Here is a 26,042-nt window from a genome sequence, read left to right as displayed (position 1 = left end):
GTCGCCCAGTCAGGGAACGGGGCTACTGGAGATCTCCTGGGAGAGGACTGGGGTTGGGTGAAGTTCCAGCGGCCGGCTCCGCGGCCCAGGAGGAAACTCCAGGGTTCCGTCCAGGCAGCAGGCAAAGCCTCTACCTGTCATTAGTGGAGAGGCCCCGCCCAGCATCCACAACGCCGGGAGGCTCCCGGAGAAAATCCCAAACGGGGCAGCAGCCCACCAGCTGCCGCTGCCAGTCTCACAGACTGCGGCTGTCGCCCGGTCGGGGCACGGGGCTACCGGAGATCTCCTGGGAGAGGACTGGTGCTGGGTGGAGTTCCAGTGGCTGGCTCCGTGGTCCAGGGTGAAACTCCGGGGTTCCGTTGTGGCAGCACGGAAAGCCTTTACTTGCCATTAGTGGAGAGGCTCCGCCCAGCATTCAGAACGCCGGGAGGGTCCCGAAGAGGAGAATCCCAGGCAGGGCAGCAGCCGGCCAGTCGCCACTGAACTCACAGTCTCTGGCTGTCCTCCAGACAGGGCAAGGGGCTCCCCAAGATCCTAGGGGAGAGGACTGGGGCTGGGTGGAGTTCCAGCGGCCCGGCTCCATGGCCCAGGGGGAAACCCTACAGTCTCACAGCAGCCTCAGTGAAAGCCTCTGCACAGCACTAGTAGAGAGCCCCCGCCCGGCAACCACAAGGCTGGAAGACCCTGGGACAAAAGTAGCATAGCTAGGTGAGCTAACCACAGACTGCAGAAGATGCCCATACCTCTGCTGTGACCTATAGTGGACAAGTAAGATTTTGTGGGCGCCGACAGTGACAGAGCTGCAAATATAAGTGATCCTGCCCCTGGCCACTGGGAAAGCCCATAACACCGCTGCAGACCCTAAGGAGGGAGCACGTCTAGGTGGTCTGCAACAGTAGGCACCAGCAGCCTGAAGCCCCCTTGTCACAGCCCCCACAGCTGAAGAGGGACCCCACAGGACCACTGTGACTATGAGGAGGGGCCCAGGCCCAGTTAGCAACAGCTGATAGGGTTCCTGGTCGGTGCAGTATAAACAGCTGTTCCCCCACCACACCAGTAGAAACAAGTGGAAGCAGTAACTAAACTCTATCTCTATGCGGAGGCACAAATCTACACCATCAAGCAATATGAAAAAATATATTAAATCTCCAGAACAGAAGGAAGATGACAAATACCCAGAAAACAATCCCAAAGACAATGAAATATATAACCTAAATGACGATGACTTCAAAACAGCCATCATTAAAAAACTCAATGAGTTAAAAGAGAACTCAGATAGACAACTCAACGATTTCAGGAGCTAGGACACAAAAGAGTTTGATACTATAAAGAAGACCCAAACAGAAATACTGGAAATGAAGAACACAACAGAGGAGATTAAGAAAAATCTAGATGCACTGAACTGTAGGGCCGATAATATGGAGGACAGAATTAGCAATTTGGAAGATAGGAATATAGAAATGCTGCAGGCAGAGGAGGAGAGAGAACTAAGACTAAAAAGAAATGAAGAAACTCTCTGAGAATTATCTGACTCAATTAGGAGATGCGACGTAAGGATTATAGGTATACCAGAGGGAGAAGACAAGGAGAAGCGGGCAGAAAGCCTGTTCAAAGAAATAATGGCTGAGAACTTCCCAAACCTGGGGAGAGAGATGGAACTTTATGTGACAGAAGCCAATAGATTTCCAAACTTTATCAATGCAAGACGACCAACCCCAAGGCATATAGTAGTGAAGCTAGCAAAAGTCAATGACAAGGAGAGAATACTAAGGGCAGCCAGGCAGAAGAAAATAACATACAAAGGAACCCCCATAAGGTTATGAGCAGATTTCTCAGCAGAAACTTTACAGGCTAGAAGAGAGTGGAATGATATATTCAAAACTCTGAAGGACAAAAACCTGAAGCCAAGAATACTCTACCCAGCGAAATATCCTTCAAATACGATGGAGAAATAAAAACTTTCCCAGATAAACAAAAATTAAGGGAGTTCATTGCCACAAAACCTCCTCTTCAAGAAATGCTCAGGAAAACCCTCATTCCTGAAAAATCAAAAAAAGGAAAGGGGTTAGAAAACCAAGAGCAAAGGAGATAAGTAGAAGGACAATGACAGAAAGTAGCAGCTCTCCATCAGAACAGGTTAGCAAAAGTTAAATAAAACATTAAAGATAAAAGGAAGGGAAACACCAAGAATAAATATAACCCTGTCATTTTAACTACAAACTCACAACACAAGAAAGAAGGGGGGAAAAAAATCTGACAATAACAACCTAGAAGGGGAAGAGAAAAGGGATAGAAGGTTTTAATTTAAGGAAATAAGAGGCTATCAGAAAATGGACTATCACATCTCTGAGATGTTTTATACTAACCATATGGTAACCAGTAAACAAATAACAAGAATAAAGACACAAATTACAAATAAGAAGACACCCAATACAGAAATTTACATACCTGAATTAGTAATCCAAAAACCATGGGACGAGAAACAAAGGAAATGCAAGAGAACCGGAAAACAAGAGATAAAATGGCAGCAGTAGGCCCCCACATTTCAATAATCACTTTAAATGTAAATAGATTGAACTCTCCAATCAAAAGATACAGAGTGGCAAGATGAATCAAAGAACAAGACCCAACAATATGCTGCCTCCAGGAAACACACCTCAGCCCCAAAGACAAACACAGACTCAGAGTGAAAGGATGGAAGACAAGCTAATAATGAACAAAAGAAAGCAGGTGTCACTATACTAATATCAGACAAAGTAGACTTCAAAGCAAAACAGATAAAGAAAGACAAAGAGGGACAGTATTTAATGATAAAAGGGACTCTCCACCAAGAAGACATAACACTTATAAATATATATGGACCCAACACAGGAGCACCAAAATTTGTAAAGCAACTCTTAACAGAACTAAAAGAAGACATCAACAACAATACAATAATAGTAGGGGACCTCAACACCCCATTAACACCAATGGATAGATCATCCAGACAGAAAATCAACAAGGAAATTATAGAATTAAATGAAAAATTAGATCAGATGGACCTAATAGATATATATAGGACACTTCATCCAAAAACAGCAGATTACACATTCTTCTCAAGCGCGCATGGCACATTCTCAAGGATAGACCATATCTTGGGAAACAAAGCAAGCATCAATAAGTTCAAGAGGGTTGAAATAATATCAAGCATCTTTTCTGATCATAATGCTATGAAACTAGAAATCAACTACAAGAATAAAGCAGGGAAAGGTGCAAAAACGTCGAGACTAAACAACACGCTACTGAACAAACAATGGATTATTGAAGAAATTAAAGAAGAAATCAAATACTATCTGGAGACAAATGAAAATGAAAATACACCATACCAACTCATTTGGGATGCAGCAAAAGCAGTCCTAAGAAGGAAATTAATTGCAATACAGGCTCACCTCACTAAACAAGAAAAATCTCATATAAGCAACCTCAAATGACACCTAACAGAATTAGAAAAAGAAGAACAAACAAAGCCCAAAGTCAGTAGAAGGGGGGAAATAATAAAAATTAGAGCAGAAATATACGATATTGAAACAAAAAAGACAGTACAAAGGATCAATGAAACAAAGAGTTGGTTCTTCAAAAAGATTAACAAAATCGACAAACCCTTAGCCAGACTCACTAAGAAAAGAAGAGAGAAATCTCAAATAAATAAGATTAGGAATGAGAGAGGAGAAATCACAACAAATACCGAAGAAGTACAAGGGATCATAAGAGAATACTATGAAAAACTATATGCCAACAAATTGAACAACCTAGAAGAAATGGACAAATTCCTAGACTCTTACAACCTCCCCAAACTGAATCAGGAAGAAATAGAGAATCTGAATAGACCAATCACAAGTAAAGAAATAGAAACAGTAATCAAAAACCTCCCCACAAATAAGAGTCCAGGACCAGATGGCTTCTCTGGAGAATTCTATCCAACATTCAAAGAAGATTTAATACCTATCCTTCTCAAACTATTTCAGAAAATTGAGCAAGATGGAGCACTCCCTAACACATTCTATGAAGCCAACATCACTCTGATCCCCAAACCTGACAAGGACAACACAAAGAAGGAAAACTACAGGCCAATATCACTGATGAACATAGTTCTAGCAAACCGAATACAGCAATACATCAAAAAGATTATACACCATGATCAAGTGGGATTTATACCAGGGACACAGGGATGGTTCAACATCCGCAAGTCAATCAACGTGATACACTACATTAACAAAATGAGAAACAAAAACCACATGATCATCTCAATAGATGCAGAGAAAGCATTTGACAAGATCCAACACCCATTTATGATAAAAACCCTCAATAAAATGGGTATAGAAGGAAAGTACCTCAACATAATAAATATATGACAAACCCACAGCCAAGATCATACTCAACAGACAAAAACTGAAAGCCATCCCTCTGAGAACAGGAACAAGAGAAGGGTGCCCACTTTCACCACTCCTATTCAGCATAGTACTGGAGGTGTTGGCCAGAGCAATTCGGCAGGAAAAAGAAATAAAAGGAATCCAAACAGGCAATGAAGAAGTAAAACTCTCACCGTTTGCAGACGACATGATCTTATATATAGAAAACCCCAAAGAATCCATAGGAAAACTATTAGAAACAATCAACAGCTACAGCAAAGTTGCAGGGTATAAAATCAACATACATAAATCAGTAGCATTTCTATACACTAACAATAAACTAACAGAAAAAGAACTCAAGAACTCAATCCCATTCATGATCGCAACGAAAAGAATAAAATACATTGGGATAAATTTAACCAAGGAAGTGAAAGATTTATACAATGAAAACTACAAGACTTTCTTGAAAGAAACTGATGACGACATAAAGAGATGGAAAGACATTCCATGAACATGGATTGGAAGAATAAACATAGTTAAAATGTCCATTCTACCTAAAGCAATCTACAGATTCAACGCCATCCCAATCAGAATCCCAATGACATTCTTTACAGAATTAGAACAAAGAATCCTAACATTCATATGGGGCAACAAAAGACCCCGAATTGCTAAAGCAATCCTGAGAAAAAGGAACAAAACAGGAGGCATCACAATCCCTGACTTCAAAACATACTACAAAGCTACAGTAATCAAAACAGCATGGTACTGGTACAAAAACAGGTGCACAGATCAATGGAACAGAATTGAAAGCCCAGAAATAAAACCACACATCTATGGACAGCTTATCTTTGACAAAGGAGCTGAGGGCATACAATGGAGAAAAGAAAGTCTTTTCAACAAATGGTGCTGGGAAAACTGGAAAGCCACATGTAAAAGAATGAAAATTGACCATTCTTTTTCACCATTCACCAAAATAAACTCAAAATGGATTAAAGACCTAAAGGTGAGACCTGAAACCATAAGGTTTCTGGAAGAAAACGTAGGCAGTACACTCTTTGACATCAGTATTAAAAGGATCTTTTCGGACACCATGTCTTCTCAGAGAAGGGAAACAATAGAAAGAATAAACAAATGGGACTTCATCAGATTAAAGAGCTTCTTCAAGGCAAATGAAGACAGGATTGAAACAAAAAAACAACCCACTAACTGGGAAAAAATATTTGCAAATCATATATCTGACAAAGGCTTAATATCCTTAATATATAAAGAACTGTCACAACTCAATCACAAAACATCAAACAACCCAATCAAAAAATGGGCTGGAGACATGAACAGACATTTCTCCAAAGAAGATATACGGATGGCCAATAGGCACATGAAAAGATGCTCATCATCGCTGATCATCAGGGAAATGCAAATCAAAACTACACTAAGATATCACCTTACACCCGTTAGAATGACAAAAATATCTAAAACTAATAGCAACAAATGTTGGAGAGGTTGCGGAGAAAAAGGAACCCTAATACACTGCTGGTGGGAATGCAAACTGGTGCAGCCACTATGGAAAACAGTATGGAGATTCCTCAAAAAACTAAAAATAGAACTACCATACGATCCAGCCATCCCACTACTGGGTATTTATCCAAAGAGCCTGAAGTCAGCAATTCCAAAAGTCCTATGCATCCCAATGTTTATTGCAGCACTGTTTACAATAGCCAAGACGTGGAAGCAACCTAAGTGCCCATCAACAGACGAATGGATAAAGAAGATGTGGTACATATATACAATGGAATACTACTCAGCTGCAAAACAGAACAAAATCATTCCATTTGCAATAACATGGATGGACCTTGAGAGAATTATGTTAAGTGAAATAAGCCAGCAAGAGAAAGATAATCTGTGTATGACTCCACTCATATGAGGAATTTAAAACTATGGACCAAGAACAGATTAGTGGCTACCAGGGGAAAGGTGGGGTGGGGGGCGGGCACAAAGGGTGAAGTGGTGCACCTACAACATGACTGACAAACATTAATGTACAATTGAAATTTCACAAGATTGTAACCTATCAATAACTCAATAAAAAAAAAACTGGAAAAAAAATAATGTGAGAACTTAATCTCATTATGTCTGTAACTTAATCAGTTTTTGAAATCCGTTCAAAAAGCTCATAGGAGAGAGCCACAGCACCCCTTATCATTTCTTCCAGGTATGAAACTATGTTAAAAAAAAAAAAAAGGACACACAACCTCACAGGCTGGTAAGGTGATTATAAAATTCCACAATCTTAGCATATCATGAATCCTCAGAGATCAGCAAATTGAATTCACTTTACAGAAAGAGAAACAGAATCTTAGAATATATAGTAGCTCTAGTTTCTTAAAAAAAATAAAAGGACACTTAAGTCATTAATATATAAACTTGAGAAAATTTTTCCATGAAAATTTACTGTTGACATGGAGGAAATTCTGATGCTGAATTTCAAATAAATAATTTCAAACATACAAAAAAAAAAAAAGTTAAAAATAGAAATACCTTATGACCCAGCCATCCCAGTACTGGGTATCTATCCTAAGAACCTGAAATCAGCAATTCCAAGAGTCCCATGCACCCCTATGTTCATCATAGCATTATTTACAATAGCCAAGACATGGAACCAACCTAAGTGCCCAGCAACTGATGACTGGATAAAGAAGATACGGTATATGTACACAATGGAATTTTACTCAGCCATAAAAAAGGACATAATCGTCCCATTCGCATCAACATGGATGGACCTTGAGGATATTATGTTAAGGGAAATAAGCCAGACAGAGAAAGACGAACTCTATATGACTCCACTCATAGGTGGAAGTTAACATATAGACAAGGAGAACTGATTGGTGGTTACCAGCGAAAAGGGGGTGGGTGGGGTGGAGGGAGGGCACAAAGGGTGAAGTGGTGTACCCACAACATGACTAACAATAACGTACAACTGAAATCTCACAAGGTTGTAATCTATCATAATCTTAATTAAAAAAAAATATATGAGAGAGGCAGAATAGTGGTAGGATTAAGAATATAGATTTTGGGACTAAATGGACCCAGGTTCAAAATCTAGTTTCAGCTATATAACCTTAAAGCAAGTTACTTAGCCTCTAAAACTTTGGTTTCCTATCAGTGAAAAGGATATACCTATCTACTTCATAGGAATACTGTGAGAATTAAGTGAGATAAACACTTGGTACATTAACTGACTCTAACATATAGTATTTAGGTAATTCTGGGAAAGTTATACAACTATGCTTCAAATTTTCTCTCTAAAATCAGAGCAACAATAGCAGCTGATTTAGAAGACTATTACTTGGATTCTTTCTTGTATTCAGCAAGTATCTAAGCACTTACACATTGTATGTAAAGTGCTTGTTAGGAAGGCAATAAAGAAATATTTTAAAGTTAATATATATGGGATAATATTTATACAATATGTGCTAAGTGATCTTATACTATACATTAATTTCTCTTCTTCCTTTGAGTATCCCCTGCCTTTTATCTATGCAAATCAAATAAACTCCTTAGGGGTTTAGCTCAGATTGTGGTGTTTTTAGACAAAGCCTTCCTTGATCCTAACTGTATGTGATATTCTTCATTTCTTCAATAAATATACCTCCCAGTATCAGTATTCATTTTATTTCTCTTACTGTGGATCTTACTATCCATAGCATTCATTAGGCATTTACCATGTGTTATCTACCCTTTACTGCATAGTTTTCATAAGAATGTGACTCTTCTTCTCAATCTATATCCTAAGATTTTAAAAATCAAGAATGGGGGCCAGCCCCATGGCCGAGTGGTTAAGCCCGCATGCTGTGCTTCGGCAGCCCAGGGTTTCATTGGTTCGGATCCTGGGCGCAGACATGGCACCACTCATCAAGCCATGCTGAGGCGGCGTCCCACATGCTACAACTAGAAGGACCCACAACTAAAAATACACAACTATGTACTGGGGGGCTTTGGGGAGAGAAAGGAAAAATAAAATCTTTAAAAAAACAAAATCAAGAATGGTATTTTACATAACTTTATATTCTCCAAAGAACTTACAGTGGTCATGCATACTGTGGGTCTTTGAACCCTGTGGATCAAGGTACATGATAAAAGTACAAGGTTAAGACCTGCTATGAGTCAAGAACTATGGTAGACACAGGATACAGTGGGGTGGAAAAGACACTATTTCTACTAATGCTTAAAGTACACATGTTTTCGCAGCAGGTATAAAATAACTGTCTCATACACACACACACACAACTCCACTGTGAATATGTACACAAGCGTTCATTGATGTATTAGCCCTGATGCCCAGCAGCTATCACGAATTTCTCACAAAGTCCTTCCTTCTCTTTCAAAGAAATCTTTTTCTTCTGACAAGCACTGATGATTTTAGAAGTTAAAGGTCTGTTCTTTTTCCATTTCCCACTACTGTAAAATTAGAGAACATAATAAGAAAAGTTGACACCCATATACTTAATACTTCATTAAAAGAATGTACTAATTCTCAGATGAAAAGTCAGGTGGAGCCTTAAATAATCACCTTATCATAACCATTTCCTTCAGCAATTTAAATACCATACCACTTTCACAAAGAAAGCACTATTACTGCATTTTTAAAAAGAAAATTAGAAAAATAAGGGGTACAATTTTTTCCTTAGGCTGTCTTTTTTTTTTTCTTTTTTAGATTTTTTTTTTTATTTTTCTCCTTTTTCTCCCCAAAGCCCCCCGGTACACAGTTGTATATTTCGTTGTGGGTCCTTCTAGTTGTGGCATGTGGGACGCTGCCTCAGCGTGGTCTGATGAGCAGTGCCATGTCCGCGCCCAGGATTCGAACCAACGAAACACTGGGCCGCCTGCAGCGGAGCGCGCAAACTTAACCACTCGGCCACGGGGCCAGCCCCAGGCTGTCTTTTTATGAAATATTGAGTGGAATGAAAAACATTACTTAAATAACCTATATAATACAAATGATCAAGTTAGATATTTATTCTAGTTCTAGCTTTGATAGTTTTTATTTAAAAACTACAACAATATTCTTTAAGACAGAACAGGGTTTTAGGGTTAAGTGCTTAAACCAGACTAAAGAGCACAAGGGTTAAGTACAGAACATTTTTAAATAAGAAGAACAAGTAGCAGTATTGGGTAGGAATAAATCTATTTTATTTTAAGCCAAAGTTCTTAGGCACTAAGGCCCAATCCCTTGAACCAGACATTAAATGGTCAGACATTAAATGATGCATTAATAAAATCTCTCTGAATTCTTTAAAAAGGAAAAAGAGCAACAGAGAAAGCCCATTTTAAGCTTTTATTATATGCATTATGATCCAGTAAAGAGGGAGTGGGGACGAGGGAATCCAATTAGCAGAAAGCTAGAAAATATCTGTGTACATGGAAAAGTACAACTAGGCAGTATTTTAGTACTGATAAACACATCTTATACACAGACAGACCTCTGTGTATCTTCCAGTGAACATTTATTGAATTCAGTCTAGTGGGAGGCAGAATTGATGAAAAACTTCTATATTAAAAGTAAGAAAGGGTACTACAGCAATAATTAGGAAAGGCACTTAATCTAAATTTGATTATGCTTGAATTGAGTTTTTAATTACAAATAGCAGACAGTGAAGAAACCAGTATTTTAGTAAGAGGGACAATAACATACAATGTAACTATGAGAATACAGTAAACTTGGGACACTTTAAGCAGCGTCATACGGGTATACAATGACCAAAGATCAGGATAGTGACGTTATACAGGGGCTAGATCAAAGATTTTTGAACAGCAGGGCATAACATACTAAGGAGTTTGCTTAAAATTCACAGTAAAATTCACAGAAGTAACCTGATCAGATCTGCATTTTAAAACAATTACTCTGGGATAGCATGGTGGAGAATAAACTAAAGAGGGGCAAGATTAGAGGCAGGTATCGGCTAATAAACTCTGGTAATAGACAAGGCAACAGAAAACAAGGGCCTTAACACAGCATTGGGAAAAGCAGAAGCAACAAGACTAGGTATCCAAATGACTGGTTCTAAGGTGAGAATACAAATGAGTCAAAAGAGCTTCTGGGTTTCATTAGGTTTGTTCTACTTCATAAAGACACATTTTGGCACTTGGGTACATATTTAATTCCTTATGTACTAATTTGGCTTCAACAGAATATGGAGGCACCTGAATGTAGGAGGCCTGTCTTCTGTATCTAGCAGGGATTAGGAGATCAATACTTGTTCAAACAACTAGCAAACTGAATAAATTGGACATACTTGCTAAATCATCTCTATGGCTTTATATGTCTTTTTACAAATTATAGCTTGCATGAGAAATCTCCTGGGATTCTTGTTAAAAATGTAGATTTTAGGACACTACTCTAGATTTACTGAATTGATGTCCAGAAGTAGTGCCCCAGGAACCTGTATTTTACATAAGTTTCCAGGTAACTATTATGTACATTAAAGGTTAGAACCATTAAACAATTCTCTAATCCGAGGATCCTTTCATAGGGACAAACTGCCATTCTAAAACCTCTGTCCTTTGTTACCTTTGTTTGGATATCAGGTATTCTACTCTCTGCCAAAGACAGCAAGGTGGAGGAAAAATGCATTCCGAGCCTCAACCGTAAGCTGTATGGGTTTCAAAAATATCTGTCTTAGAGAAAACTTTTCTCACTCCAGGAATTGGACAATGGTTATTTGGCAGATTTGATTTAGATTTTGAATTTGCATTTTTCTATACAGCTAATATATCAATTGATATCAAAGGTTATGCTTTTGGGATTTTTTTTTTAACATTGATGTGATTTGTAGTGCAACTAAAAGAAAAGACTTCCATTTCTAGTCATTTAATTGGCTAAGTTTTTAAAATGATACTCAGAGTAGTCGTTCAGCTCCTTTATTAAAAACTAATTCAGGGAATAGACAATCCATAAAAAATAATGTGATATATTTCTTAGCTAATACTTAAAATCAGCCAGTAATTTTCCCACATGATAGAAATATATTCTACATGATTAATCACTGACAGTTAAAAGGCGAGGATTTTAACCTTTATTTAAATGTACTTATTAAAATAAGATTTTAATTCTTTTTTGGTTTCACTCTCTCACTCGGGGGGGTTCCAAGGAATTTTTTCTTCCTTAACTAAATATACAAGCTGACAAAGCATGGGTCTCTAAATTTTGAAATAAACTTCTAATATTGTGGTCCTCCCTATAAAACAAAAAGTAATGGTTTTTGTGAGTTAAGAAGGAAGCTACAAAAAAATTAAAAGGCAGCTCTATTCCAAAATTTGAAAATGGTAATTTTGGTCATATTTAATATATTTATATTTAAAAGATAAAATCAAGTCACAATAGAATCAGGAACTTCAGCAAAATCACATGTTCTCTAAATAAGGAGAAATAATAAAGTAGCAAATAGGTTTTGAATTCAGGATAAGATTGTTTTGTAAAAGAAGTCTCTCCTCATTATCACAAGTTAGCTATATCTGTCTGCCTAGGTCAGGCTTTTGGAAAAAATTATGTCAAAATCAGATTGTGGTGATGGTTGTACAATACTGTAAATTCACTAAAATTAATTGAATTGTACACTTAAAACAAGTGAATTTTGTGGTATGTAAATTATAATTCAATATAGCTGTTAAAACACTATGTGCTTATAAAAGAGCAAATGAATGACATACCCCATCTTCTCCACATCCTACGAGTTATCTAAACTTGTAAGCAATTAAATGTTATGAAGACAGTAGCTATCACTAGCACTCATTACATGCTGATGATTTTAGAGCTTCCAAACCTATGAGACTACTTGGGGTCAGGACTAGGGGGCCACAGCAATCCCTTTAGACATTAACCCAGACTGAAAGATGTCTTGGAGAAGGCAATACTTGGACATGTAGGAAACTAGCTCACATCCTTATCAAAATGACTATAATAGAGAAAGCTAGATGAAGCTACTCACTGCTTTGTCCTAGGACAGTGACATATGATAATATGGTGGTAATAATGTGGTAAGTTCTATGACAGTGGTTTCAAAGGGGCCAGGGGTCTGTGAAAACACAGAATAGGGTCATTTATCACCAAGTGAAATAGCCTGGGGGGATGGTGGAGAATGCCAGAGAAAAAGTCTCTGAAGAGCTAACATCTAAACTGAAACTTAAAAGGATCAGTAGGTATCATTCAGGAAAGAAAATCAGTATTCTAACCAAAGAGAACAACAGCATGAACAAAGATGTGGAAGCATGAAACAGTATCTCTAAGGAGGGAATCAGTGACAATTCAATATTACTTACACATGTTTCAAGGCAAGGAGAGATGGGAAATAAAGTGCCAAAAATGGAAACAATATAGAGAATTTTTCATAAAGTTCTACTTATTCAGTTTAAAGGATATTACTTTAACCTTCTGTTGATCACTTAGAATTAAAAAAATAATTTATTGGTCTATAAATCCTACAAATCTTGGACCACTGCTGTATATGATATGCAGCCCTGAAGAATTAAGCAGGTGAGTTTTTGGCTATCGTAACTTTTAGAAAACAGTTTGATAATGTGAGGTCTCCTCATATTTTCCACCTCCCCAAACACTCATGTTACAAACACGGTTAACACACCAGCAGTTTATTAAGGATAAAGTAACCACAATGTACTTTCACAACGATCAAAACACCATTGCTGACAGCAAATACTTGCTTTCTTTTATCATAATCTTACCATCAACCTCTAAAATAAAGAAAATTTACCTTGAAACAATGCAGTAGGGATGTAGTGAAAGAATGGTGACTTTACTACCTTGCACTCACATAATCTTGCAATCATAATAAAATAGCTGTCCTGTGCACAATCTGAAAAGTTTGACAGGTCTTTTCTCTTTTTCTAAAAACTGCCACATTTATATTTTTTCACTGTTTAATAATATGTTGCTAGTTCATGAGGCCTCCTGTTGCTAACTGGAAGAAAATCTTACACTAGAGAATAGAATAATCACACAATTATTTCATGATGTTTGTTCAATTTGATAACCTCAACCCATACTCAAAGAACACTTACCTGCTTTACATTGTATCCTGCTTTTGCACTAGTTTCAATAAACATAACATTCAGCTCTTTGGCTTTCCTTTCTCCTTCCTCAATTGACACTTGTCTGTAGAAAAATAAAAAAGATAAGCAAATTCTTCTTTTTGAAAGATATAAAGATTATAAACAAGGTTCTGAAAATAATTTTTCTTGATATGGGTGCTGGTCACACAGGCAAAACTAGTTTGAAAATTCATCAGGCTGCAGTACCCGTAAAAATTTGCACTTCTGTGTTTATGTTATACCTATTTTTTTTAAAGAGACCTTTTCATTGATTTGCTTTTACTTGGCTGAGCTCATCCTGTAACATTTTTATTTTTAAAAACTTAATAGCCTGGGGGCTGGCCCTGTGGCCAAGTAGTTAAGTTTGCACGCTCCGCTTCAGTGGCCCAGGGTTTCACCAGTGTGGATCCTGGGCATGGATCTAGCAACACTCTTCAAGCCATGCGGAGGTGGCATCCCACATAGCAGAGCCAGAAGGACCTACAACTAGAACATACAACTATGTACTGGGGGCTTTGGGGAGAAAAAGAAGAAAAAAGAAGATTGGCAACAGATGTTAGCTCAGGTGCCAATCTCAAAAAAAAAAAATTAAAACAAACAAATGAACTTAATAGTCTGGGGGCCAGCCTGGTGGCGCAGTGGTTAAGTTCATGCACTTCGCTTCAGCGGCCCAGGTTTCGCCAGTTTGGATCCCAGGTGTGGACCCTTAGCGAGTCATGCTGTGGCAGATGTCCCACATATAAAATAGAGGAAGATGGGCATGCCTCAGGGCCAATCTTCCTCAGCAAAAAGAGGGGGATTGGTGGTGGACGTCAGCTCAGGGCTAATCTTCCTCAAAAACAACAACAATAACAACAAAACAACAAACTTAATAGTCTGCTATTTTCTCTGATCATAAGTATTTATCCTGTGATTAAAAACTTTGTGTAGAATAATTTTTATGGCTAATTTGTCAATTTGCTACTATAATTTATATAACCATTCCCAAACTGTTAAGAGTGTAAGTTGTTTTCAAATTTAACACTATTGTGAAAGCTATTGCTATAAACATCTTTGTGCTTAATATTTTGTGCACTGTGGATTAATTCCTTAGGTTGGATTTTGTGGATTTGTAAAATTAGAACAAGTGAGTCAAAAGACATGTATGTTAAAATGTCTTAATACACAGTATTGATATTTTAATACTTCTTTTAGAGGGCATTTTGTAATACATTATAATTAGCAGTGTGTCTCAAATTAGGAGCTCCTCAAGTGCAAGGTTATCTCATTTATCTTCATGTTCCTAGTACCTAGCTGGCACATAGGTCTTTAATAAATATGCAAGTATTCCAATGAAATGAATCTAAACTATCAGCTGATAAACTCTGCTTTGTCACACACACACAGAAAACCGAAGCAATGCAAGAGAATTTTCACAAGCTCCCACACTACGTCTATCTACTGATCTACTTGTGTGTGTGCCCTTACATTCTACCTCTAGTCCTGTTACTATGGAGCAACTTTCTCCCCAAACTTAAGATTTATGTTCTAGATTCCACTCGCTTCTTGTCTACAAGAAGATATTATTCCAGAAATTCTCCATGCTCTAAAAACAAGGACATTCTCTTACATAACAAGCCAATTGTTAATGTTTTACTACATCTGCTTGTTTTATCTTCTTATTCTCTATGTATTTATGTGTGTGTATAAATTTTTAAAACCACACATTTCTTTTCTTAACTATTTGAGATTAAGTTGACAATCTGCAGAACTTTAGTTCTAAATGTGTAAATTTCCTAAAAACAATTCTGTCAGATGCCCTAAAACTTACTTCTTGGACCTCTTCTCTATCTATAGTTACTCACTTGGTGATCCCATGCAGTCTCATAGTTTGGAATTCCATCTATATGCTGATGACTCCCAAACTTATCTATCTAGCCTGGATCACTACTCTGAATTCCAGACTCATATAGCCAGCTGCCTACCTGACATCTAATTAGATATGAGGATATCTAACAGCCATTCTAAACTTTAAATGACCCAAACTGAAGCCATGATATTCCATCCCAAATCAGCTCTTTATGCAGTCTCTTCTACTCAGTTAATGGCACTTATTCAGGCCAAGAATCTAGGTGTCATCTTTGACTCCTCCTTCTCCCACACAGCAAATTCCCTCTATCAGTGTGTATTCTATCCATTGCCTCTGTATATCCTGACAGTTCTACCTTGAAAATATATCTGAATGTGACCATTGATCACCACACAAGCTACCACTATCCTGGTCCATAACCATTTCTTGTTTGGATTGGCCCCTCACTTCTACTCTTATATATTTTCAAGAGAGCAAACAATGATCTATGAAAAGTTACTCCTCTGCTCAAAACCTCCAATCTCATTTAGAAAGAGACTTTGCTTTTTGCCCTACGTGACCTGGCCTTTGTTATCATTTCTTTTAAACCTCATTGCCTACTGCTCTTTTCATCACTCTCACCAGCTATATAGGCCTCCTTGTTGTTCCTCAAATAAGCTAAGTATATTTCCAACTCAGGGCTTTTTGCGTTTTCTGAGCTATCTGCCTAGGACCTTTCCTTTCTCAAGATATCTGCATAGTTAACTCTTACTTCCTTAGCCTCTCTACTCAAGTCACCAGTAATCTTCTCATATAATATTTCAAACTCACTCTTAACATTTCATATTCTCTTTCCCTGCTTTATTTTTTACCCATAGCATATATCACTATCAAACATCTTATGTATTTTTTTTACTTATGTGTTGTCTGGTTCAATAAAACGTTCCTTGAAGACTTGTCTTTTTGTTCCCTACTCTATCCTAGAGTAGCATCCTCTGAAACGTAAGTGATACTCAATAAATATTTCTTGAATGATTATTAGTCTGTAAACCCTACACATGAAAGATTCCAGGCAGAAATCTTTCCTCATGTCAGAACCGTAAGTCACCCTAATAAAACGGCTGAAGGTTAGCTATAGCAATGATCCCAATCAGGGTTTGATTTTGTCACTCACTTAGGAAGACTCTTTAAAATATGGAGTCAAGGGCCCCACTCTAGACTGATTGAATAACAATATGTAGAAGTAGGATCAAAACCCCACAAATTTAAAAAGTTGACCTTTCTAGCCAGAATCTTAAAAGAGGGTCTAATAAGCCATATTTACCAAGTGATTCTCAGGTTTGAAACATCTGGGAGTCACTGGGCTACAGGGGACGGAAAGAGTACTGAGCATTTGGGTGTTTATACTGAGACACAACAGATATATTCTGGTCTTTCCTCCAAGTTTTATCACAAAAAGTATTTAATTCTCAAAGAAAGTGATAATGACATTTAACTTGAATAGTTATTAAAACTTTTCTTCTGACTCCAAAAGTAATCAATTTTAAAAGACCAATCATCACAATAAAGTCCTCCATAATCTCACTCCCTTCCCTAAGATAGCTACAGTTAAGTTCCATAAATGTTTATGCAAATTTGTTCTAAGCAAAAGCATATATAAATCTACCATCTTTCAATTTTTTTTAACAGAAAGAGTATCATGCTATACACACTGATTAAATAGTTTTGTAAGCTTCATGTGTTAGCAATAAATTCCTCTCATTCTTTTCAGTGGCTACAAGTATTTCACTTATAAAATGCTACTGCTACTGATGAACATTCAGATTGATTTTAATTTTTTACTATTACAAATAATATTGTAATAAACATTCTTATATGTTCATCTTCTCACATTTCTGTGGGAATATCTGTGGAATAAATTAGTGGAAGTGGATTTGAGTCAATGAGTATTTTAAATTCCAATGTTGTTAAACCGTTTCCCCCTCCAAATTGTATTAGCTACATTTTCAGTGTATGAGGCTTTTTGTTTATTCAGACTCTAGATGATACTGTGCATTATCAACCTTCTGAATAATGGCTGATCTAATAGATGAATATGATCTTTATATTCGTGTATTCAAACTTATCAATCTTTCCCATTATGGCTTCAGGGTTTCATGTCATGCTTATAAAAGACTACCCACTACCAAAAGATTTTCCTTTGATGCTTTTTTAAAAAGCATTTAAATCTTTTACTCATTTTAAAATTATTTTAGTGGAATGAACAAGGCTATAATTTTTTTAAATGTGAATAGCTGAAGGGTGAGAGTCTGGCAAAAATCACTGAGAAACATGGTAATTCCAAAGCAATGAACAAATACTACCTTAAAGAAAAATTATTGTAAATATAATTTAGATAAGTTTCTAGCATTTGTGTACTCAACTGAAACATTACGCAATAAAAGAACAGATGCTTATCAGCATCCTTTTAGAAAACTCTGGCTATAAAGGGAAACAATTCAGATTTACAATTTTTCTATCTAAAAATGAAGGTATCCAGGGACTCTCTAGTAGAATATATACCTATGTGATCTTCAAATTCTCATACTGGAGATAAATAAAGTAGTAAAGATTTATATGATGGCAAATTGATGTCCAAAAAATGATTTTCATAAAGAAAAGACAAAATCATACTTTTAAATTACTTCTAAATTAAGAAAGACTTTTTTTGTCACCAAAGTGCCAATTCCAAATGAGGTACCAAGGGCAGAAATGGGCTTAACTTTTCCACAATCCTTTGAACATACTGGATTTCCTCGCAACATTTTAATTAATAGCACAAGTTCACTACCCGAATTTCAATAGTCAACTCGTGAATAAACAAATAATAAATAGTAAAAGCTTCAACTGTTAAGTAAAATGGTCAAGACTATTTAAAGCAGAAAGAATATCTAGTAGGTCACTTAGGAATGCTGAAGGCAGATATTCAAGCCATGGGTTCTAAAGTGATGTTAATACATTTTGGATCCTGTGACTTGAATATGGCTTTGCTGATTTGACTAAGGTATCACAATCAGGCTATTCAGTTCAACCACACAGTCTGGCTCAATCATACAATTTAAGGAAAAAAAAAAAAACAAAGAAAAGAAAACACTACACCACTGAATTACAATGAATATTTATAAGAAGACTACCAAGAAAGTGTGCATTTAATCATTATAAATATTTTTTAAAGATAAGATTTATTTTTTAAAACATTTTGTTCTTTGGCCTAAAACAAGCAAAACAGCTATCCACTTCATGTGTAAACAATCTTTTTTCCAAATTTAAATAATCTTGCATGAGAGTTATTCACACACGTAGTTACACAAAACAAAAACACTAATTTTCCTTTAAGGACTGAGTTTAATGTTTACATTTATATTTTAGGTTCCCACACTAAAGAAAACGGGGATATAAACTTAAGGATTAAACATGTCTCCTTTCAAAACAATTCTCCCGTAACAAAACTATCAGGCTGTTTAACAAAGAAATCAAACATTCCATACACGTACAAAATCACTCCATACCTCTTGTCAGCAAGGTCTGTTTTATTTCCTACTAGCATGATGATAACATCACTTCCTCTTTCTGTTCTGACATCATCAATCCATTTCGTAGTTTGCTGGAATGAGTTAACATCTGGTATGGGAGGGTGGACAGAGAGATTAGTGTTACTGCAAATGCCTCCCCAAGTCATGGACCAAAAAAAGAAAGAAAAAAAAAGCCCTGGAAGTTGGAAGGGGACTGGCACATTAGGACTCACTTTTAATGTGCCTGCAACATAACTCCATTTTATCTGAGTGCAACTGTCAGTGATCTAAACAAATCACAAGAATAAAATCGTTTAGATTCCTTTTATAGCAGTTTAAAATTTTTGGATGTGACCAAATGAGTGCAGTGTACTATATGCAATTGAAAAAAAACTTTTAAAATGTAAGGACAGCTATGGCAGATAATATGGTGTCACATTGCCACAACGCTTTTTTGATTACTTACACATACCAAACATGACAAAGAAAGCATCTCCAAAGTATGTCAGCCAGTAAGTCCCAACACATCCAGAAAATTTGTAAAGCCTTTAAATAGCTTTCAACACCACTCTATTTGCATTGCTTATTCAGTTTGTGATCACTTTAACTTGAAGTTTATTAGTTTAATGCATCAGAATCACTTGTAACAAAATCCATCCTTTCTAGAACTGGATTCTAAGTAGAGTACTTCAACACTTTTTACATCAGCTAAAGAAAACAGTTCACTAATATTTTAACCTCATATACACAATTTTTAAAGAAAAATACACTAGGTTTCATTTGATTTGGTTAAAGTAAGCACAAACATTTTAAAGCTGCAAAACTTGTCAATGCACAATAATGAACATACATTATCTTAAACAAGTAGCAACCCAAAGTAAAGCTTCAAGAAAAGAAAGATGGCATATAGCACCTAACGGAAAAGAAAAAAAGAAAAAAAAAGTCTCTGAAGGCAAACTTCTAACTTAGAATTCTGCCATGGCAATTCTTAAGTAGATATGACTTCTGGTTGAACAGATATGAAGAAAAAAAAAAGTAGCAGTATTACTAGTTCAAATCAATAGTTTGTTTATATAAGATGTTTTTAAAGAAGTCCAACATACAGTACTATCTTGGTTTTTCTATAAATTATGGACCACTACATAGAATGATGTTTAATATTGCCTAATATATATCATAAACCAATTTACAAAGAATTTTAATCAGAGAGCATTTCCCTGTCAGTCACCAACGCTCCATGGAAAATTCACAGTCACTTAAAATGCCAAAGGCATTATTCAGTCTTTAAGGAAAAGAAAAAGAGAAGACTATTACTTGTTTTAGTTTCCCATTTAAAATTTTTTTCTCAGAGAGAAACAAAAGTGTAATTTGTTAGCAACCAAGTAACACAGTCACAGAATCCAGATATGATTCAAATGAAAATGATTAGTAGAAAATTGCACATTGTGTTTTCTCTGCCTTCCTCTATAGACAGAGGATGGCTGGAAGGGGAAAGCAGAGAAAAGCTGGCTAGCGGAAGCTTTTAACAGGCTCAACAGAAGCCTTGGAGGATTTGGAAAACTTGGCAAGAGGCTTAAATGCAGATTATTTTATTTTAGAGAAATCTGAGATCAAGTTAAATGAAGAAGGAAACATTCTTCCAACCATAATTATGGTGTGGCTTAGGGATAACAGGATACTAAGAAAGCCTTGGAGAGGATTCATAATGGGACCTGAAGGAAAATTTTCAGGCAAAAAAACCCTGGCAAGTAGAAATAAAGCATATTGGTACAAACACCAAAGCAGATATCTCCGACCTAGGTGGTCTGTGATAAGTTTTGCTATGACAAAACTCATTTTTACATGCCAGTATGGAAAACAAGCACAAGACAAGAACATGCATGCAGCTAAGCTAAAGGATGAAAGAAGATTAGAAATGCGTAATTCCCCCCACTCACTTGTGATATCATAAACAACAACTGCCACAGTGGAGTCACGAATGTAGCTAGGAATCAAGCTCCTGAACCGCTCTTGACCTGCTGTGTCCCATAATTGCAATCGTACCTAACAATAAAATCAGTCAAACAAGCAAAAAAAGTAAGAAAGGTCAACCCATTGCAAAATACCTACTTGTGATATCGTAAACTACTACGGCTGCAGCAGAATCACGGATGTAACTGGGAATGAGGCTACGGAAACGTTCCTGACCCGCAGTATCCCACAGCTGCAGCCTGATCTGTGGGATGGGAAAAAGTAAATAAAAAAAAAAAAAACCAAACTCATACTAAAAAGAAAAAAGAAATAATGTTTTTAAAAGGAGGAAGGTGGGAAAGAGGTAAAAAGGAGACTCATGCAGAAAGTTGCAGGGATGTGAGGAATGGAAGTAACATAAAACTTCTTTGCTTTTTCAACAGAGAGTAATATTAAAAATTTGCTTGCTCTGAAGGTACATGACTTATAAATGACAATGAGAAAGATTTCACAGAATCAGAAATACAGTTTCCTTTTTTCCCCTCCCTATAACTTCTCTTTGAATTCTATGCCTTCTAGACAGCAAAAGGTACAAGATGCTGATGTTTAAACAGTGAGCATAAAAGGAAAAATGAAAGTAAATGTCAACGAGCAGCCCAGGCTATCAGAGTAAAGGAATTAATGCTTCCCTGAAGCTAAAATGTCCCTTTTCATTGCATCCAGAACACTTTGAAATTGAGTCTCTGACTACTGTGCTTCTGTTTCTTCCACACATTTCTTCCCAAAACACTGTATATAATCTCATAACAAAGGAGAAACATCTTTTTGTAACCCTACAATCCTTGTAAAGTTTCTTTACTTTCTTACTTTTTCACATCTACATTCAAGGAAGAAAAGCCTGAAAACCAGCATTCAGTTCTTCTATAATTATAAAACAGTTTCCAAGCTTTCAAATGTTAAGAAATAGCATGCTATATATTAAAACATAAAAGAGAACATCCAAAGAAAAAACTCACACACTTTTAAGAAACAGCATTAGAGATAATGTTTTTTTGAGTATAGGTCCCAAAATACTGCATTTCAGATAGTCACTGTTTAAGTGACAGAAATCTCTTCAAGGGATAGTGGGCTAGAATACAGAATTTACATGTACTTAAAGGGAGCGTTCCAAAAGATGGAAGACAAAAATCCACCAAGTAAATACATGTCACTTTGGTATACATCATATTCTGACAAACAAAATCTTGAAGTTCACAAATTGTGTGATATTCAAACGAAATCTTTCTGAATGTCTCAAGAGTGGCTGGCATTCCAAAGGTCTTTAGCAGCTCTCATTTCTTCATGAAAATACTCTATCATCTCAATACTAGTTGTCATCATTTTTCCAAATCAAGATGACAAATTTTGTTTAACAAGCCTATGGCCATCAAGTTTTACAAATACTTTGGCTTTCTCTCCCCTTTGGATTTCACTTGGGGATAAGAAGTCAGAATGCTAAGTACTACTCACCCATAATAAGTTTTTTTTCTAAACGCCTGTAAACTAACTTTGGCAACTTAGCTAAACACTTCTTACGGTGACATCATTGATTATAGCTTTGATCATAGTTTTCTATCCTGGAGTGTTGCAGAAAATTGCACACTGAAAACATTACTCACTGTTCGATCCTCCAAATACATTGTTTTTGATAAAAAGTCAATACCAATTGTTGCCTGTAAAATAAAACAAAACAAAGTTAAAAAACAGTAACAGTTTAATGGCAGCCAGCAATTTAGGGTTCAAATGGGAATTATGATTGTGGAAGAAATAATAAATAAATATCACAGCCAAGTAAGAATGAACAAAATTTTCAGTGATAATGGCTTCCACATTTAGGACTTGCCGTGTATTGGGGATTCTTTTAAGCCCTTTATGTCATCTCTAAACTTTATACATCTCTGCAAGGTAGCTATTATCATCCCTATTTTTCTCATTTTATAGATAACAGTATTGAGGTTCAGAGAAATAAAATAACTTGCCAAAGGACAGAAATCTTCTGCTGTAGAGTTTGGAGTAAGAGTCCAGATCTTTCCAATATACATTGATATATACATTTAAACATTTTAAAACTGTGGTAAATCACATAGAAAATGAACCATCTTAACGATTTTTTTAAAAGATTTTTTTTTTAAAGACTTTACTTTTCCTTTTTCTCCCCAAAGCCCCCCAGTACATATTTGTGTATTTTAGTTGTGGGTCCTTCTAGTTGTGGCACGTGGGACGCCACCTCAGTGTGGCTTGATGAGTGGTGCCATGTCCACCCCCAGAATCCAAACCAGGAAACCCTGGGCCACCGAGGCAGAGCACACGAACTTAACCACTCGGCCACGGGGCCGGCCCCTAAAAGACTATTTTTTTAAGAGCAGTTTTAGGTTCATAGCAAAACTGAGAGGAAGGTACAGAGATTTCCCATATACTCCTTGCCCCTGCATATGCATAGCATCCCCTATTACCAACATCCCCTACCAGAGTGGTACATTTGTTAAAACTGATAAATCTACACTGACACTGATACAGTTTTTTAAGAGGTTTTATTTTTAAATTGTGCTAAAAAAATATATATCATAAAATTTAACATTTTACCCATTTTAAGTGTACAATTCAATGGCATTAATTACATTCACAATGATGTACAACTGTCAACACTATTTCCAAAACTTTTTCATTACTCCAAACAGAAACACTGTGCCAATTAAGCAATAACTTATAATGGATATACCACAAATTGTTTATCCATTCATCTAGTGATTGGACATTTGGATTGTTTCCACCTTTTGGCTACTGTGAATTCCTGTTCTCAATTCTTTTCAGCAGATATCTAAGAGTGGAACTGCTAGGCCATATGGTTACTCCATTCAACTTCGTGAGGAAACGTCAGACTTTTCAACAGTGGCTGTACCATTTTAAATTCCCACTAGTGATGAATGAAGGTTCCAATTTTTCCAGATCCTTGCCAACATTTGTTATTTTCCTTTTTTTATATATAATAGCCACCCTAGTAGGTGAGAAGTGGAATCTTATTGTAGTTTTGACTTGCAGTTCTCTAATGACTAATGATGTTGAACATCCTTTCATGTGCTTATTGGCCATTTGTATATCCTCTCTGGAGAAATTTCTATTCAAGTCCTTTATTCATTTTTAAATTTGAGTTTGTTGTTTTGTCACTGATTTGTAGGAGTTTTTAATACATTCTGGATATTAAACTCTTATCAAATATGTAATTTTAAAATATTTCCTCTCATTCTGTAGGTTGGGCCTGGCATCTTTATCAAAAATAAACTGTCAATAGATCTATAGGTTTATTTATGGGCTCTCAATTCTATTCCATTGGTCTATATGTCTACCCCTGTGCCAGTACCACACTGCTTTGATTACTGTACTTTTGTAGTAAGTTCTGAAATAAGGAAGTGTAAATTCTCCATCTTTATTTTTCTTTTTCAAAGCTGTTTTGGCTATTGCACATCGGGATCGGCTCTTTCATTTCTAAAAAAAATGGCAGTAGGAATTTTGATAGAGATTGCACTGAATCTGTAGATTGCTTTGGGGAGTTAGTATTGATATCTTAACAATATTAAGTCTTCCAATCCATTTACCTGAGATGTCTCTCCCTTTATTTAGGTCTTAATTTTTTTGAGCAGTTTTGTAAATTTCAGTTACACACAGGCTTTTATTAAAAAAAAAAAAAGAAAGAAAGAAGCTTCCTCCTTTATCCTAAACTATGTGACTATGTATTTCAATTATGTTTCTAAATTTAGGGCTTAAATACATCAACTTAAGTACTAATTCCATTTTATGACATTCAACCTGATAATGTATATCCTACTCTGCCATAAGGTTTAAAAACTTGAATTACTACGCAAGAGCATCTAATTGACAAACCTGAGGAATGTACAGGAATGGTATATGGTTACCTTTAAGAAATGTCACCAGTAGAACCTCGTTTACTCAGACAGTGTGGCAGAGGCAGCTAATTGCCTACATAAATATCCATCTTGCCCTTATTTAAATCCATACTTTTCCCATTAAAAAGACTATATTTTCCAGCCTTCTCTAAGTTTTAAATAAATGGCGTTGACTCAGGTAGAGGGTGAAAAACAAGAATAACTTAGAAGAATCACTTCCAGACTCTAGCTAAAAAGAACAGTTTCCCAGGTAACAGTTTTTTGCTTCACTTTGACATAATGCCTAAATTTTGGTCAATTAAGGACTCTTCTGGCCAACCAGTTTCCTCTTCTGTAAATGAAATCAATTCAGTGCCAAGAAATCATACATAGAGCATGAATTAAGAATTACATAAAATTTTTTTTTTCCCTCTGAGGAAGACTGGCCCTGAGTTAACATGTGTTGCTGATTTTCCTCCACTTTATATGTGGGTCACTGCCACAGCATGGCTGATGAGTGGCAGAGATCCACGCCTGGAATCGGAACATGCAAACCCCAGCTGCCAAAGCAGAGTGCACCAAACTCAACCACTATGCCATTGGGCCAGAACCTAAAATTCATTTTTTTGTGTGAAATGAAACTGAACTTAAACTAAGTTTCAGATATACATTACATTTAGCTTACATTAGCCAAATAAATTTCTAGCAATGAGACTAGCTCTTTAGTTATTCATTTCAGAAGTCTTCCTGTTGTGTGTGTGGTTGGGGTGGGAGAAGGCTATCTTCAAATGATTCACTGAAGCACTCTTCACCTAATAACAAAGTTGCCAGCTAAGCACATTCGGTCAATTCTTCATATTCAAAGACAATACCTGATATACTATCAAGCCAATTTCCCTAAGTAAGGATGTAGGGTGCTATATCATCCAAATTTTCTTGTTACAGCTAAACTAAGATATATCTAGCAGTGTACCTAATTCTTACAAAAACTTGTAGCTCATATTGTTAACTAGCGTCTTCTACTACTGCCAAAGTACAATGATATTTTGGCTTCATTAGTCACAACTTTTTCACAAAGAATAAATCTTTCCATATTTGTCAAATTCTATATAACTTCACCCCATCAACATCACTGCCCTTATAAATGTCCGACTGAACAGCAGCAATAGTCTCTGCATTGAAAAAACAGCAACGGGACTTTCAAATATGCCTCTTTAATTTCACAACTTGGGTATAACAAAATTCTTTAGAAACACCCAGAGAACCCTAAATACAGGCTCTAGTTCATAATTCTTTAGCCTAAGAT

General features: G+C 36.4%; 1 protein-coding gene across 2 annotated transcripts in view; it reads right to left on the bottom strand.

The window, feature by feature from the left end:
• RAB6A (RAB6A, member RAS oncogene family) overlaps window positions 1-26,042 on the bottom strand; it is an 81,679-nt gene that overhangs the window by 17,368 nt on the left and 38,269 nt on the right. The window contains exons 3-6 of one of the 2 annotated variants that reach the window (XM_014842069.3): window positions 22,475-22,528; window positions 20,976-21,081; window positions 18,864-18,975; window positions 13,458-13,551 (exon numbers count right to left, since the gene is read on the bottom strand). In XM_014842069.3, coding sequence (XP_014697555.1) covers window positions 13,458-13,551; window positions 18,864-18,975; window positions 20,976-21,081; window positions 22,475-22,528 — 366 coding nt within the window. Of the gene's footprint in view, window positions 1-13,457; window positions 13,552-18,863; window positions 18,976-20,803; window positions 20,910-20,975; window positions 21,082-22,474; window positions 22,529-26,042 lie in introns of both variants that reach the window. The other variant, XM_014842068.3, reaches the window with a different exon arrangement.

This window comes from Equus asinus, chromosome 20, assembly GCF_041296235.1.
Source record: "Equus asinus isolate D_3611 breed Donkey chromosome 20, EquAss-T2T_v2, whole genome shotgun sequence".
In the NCBI taxonomy this organism is placed as follows: Eukaryota; Metazoa; Chordata; class Mammalia; order Perissodactyla; family Equidae; genus Equus; species Equus asinus.
Note: the sequence above shows the minus strand (reverse complement) of the source record. Positions and strands in the feature narration are given on the sequence as shown.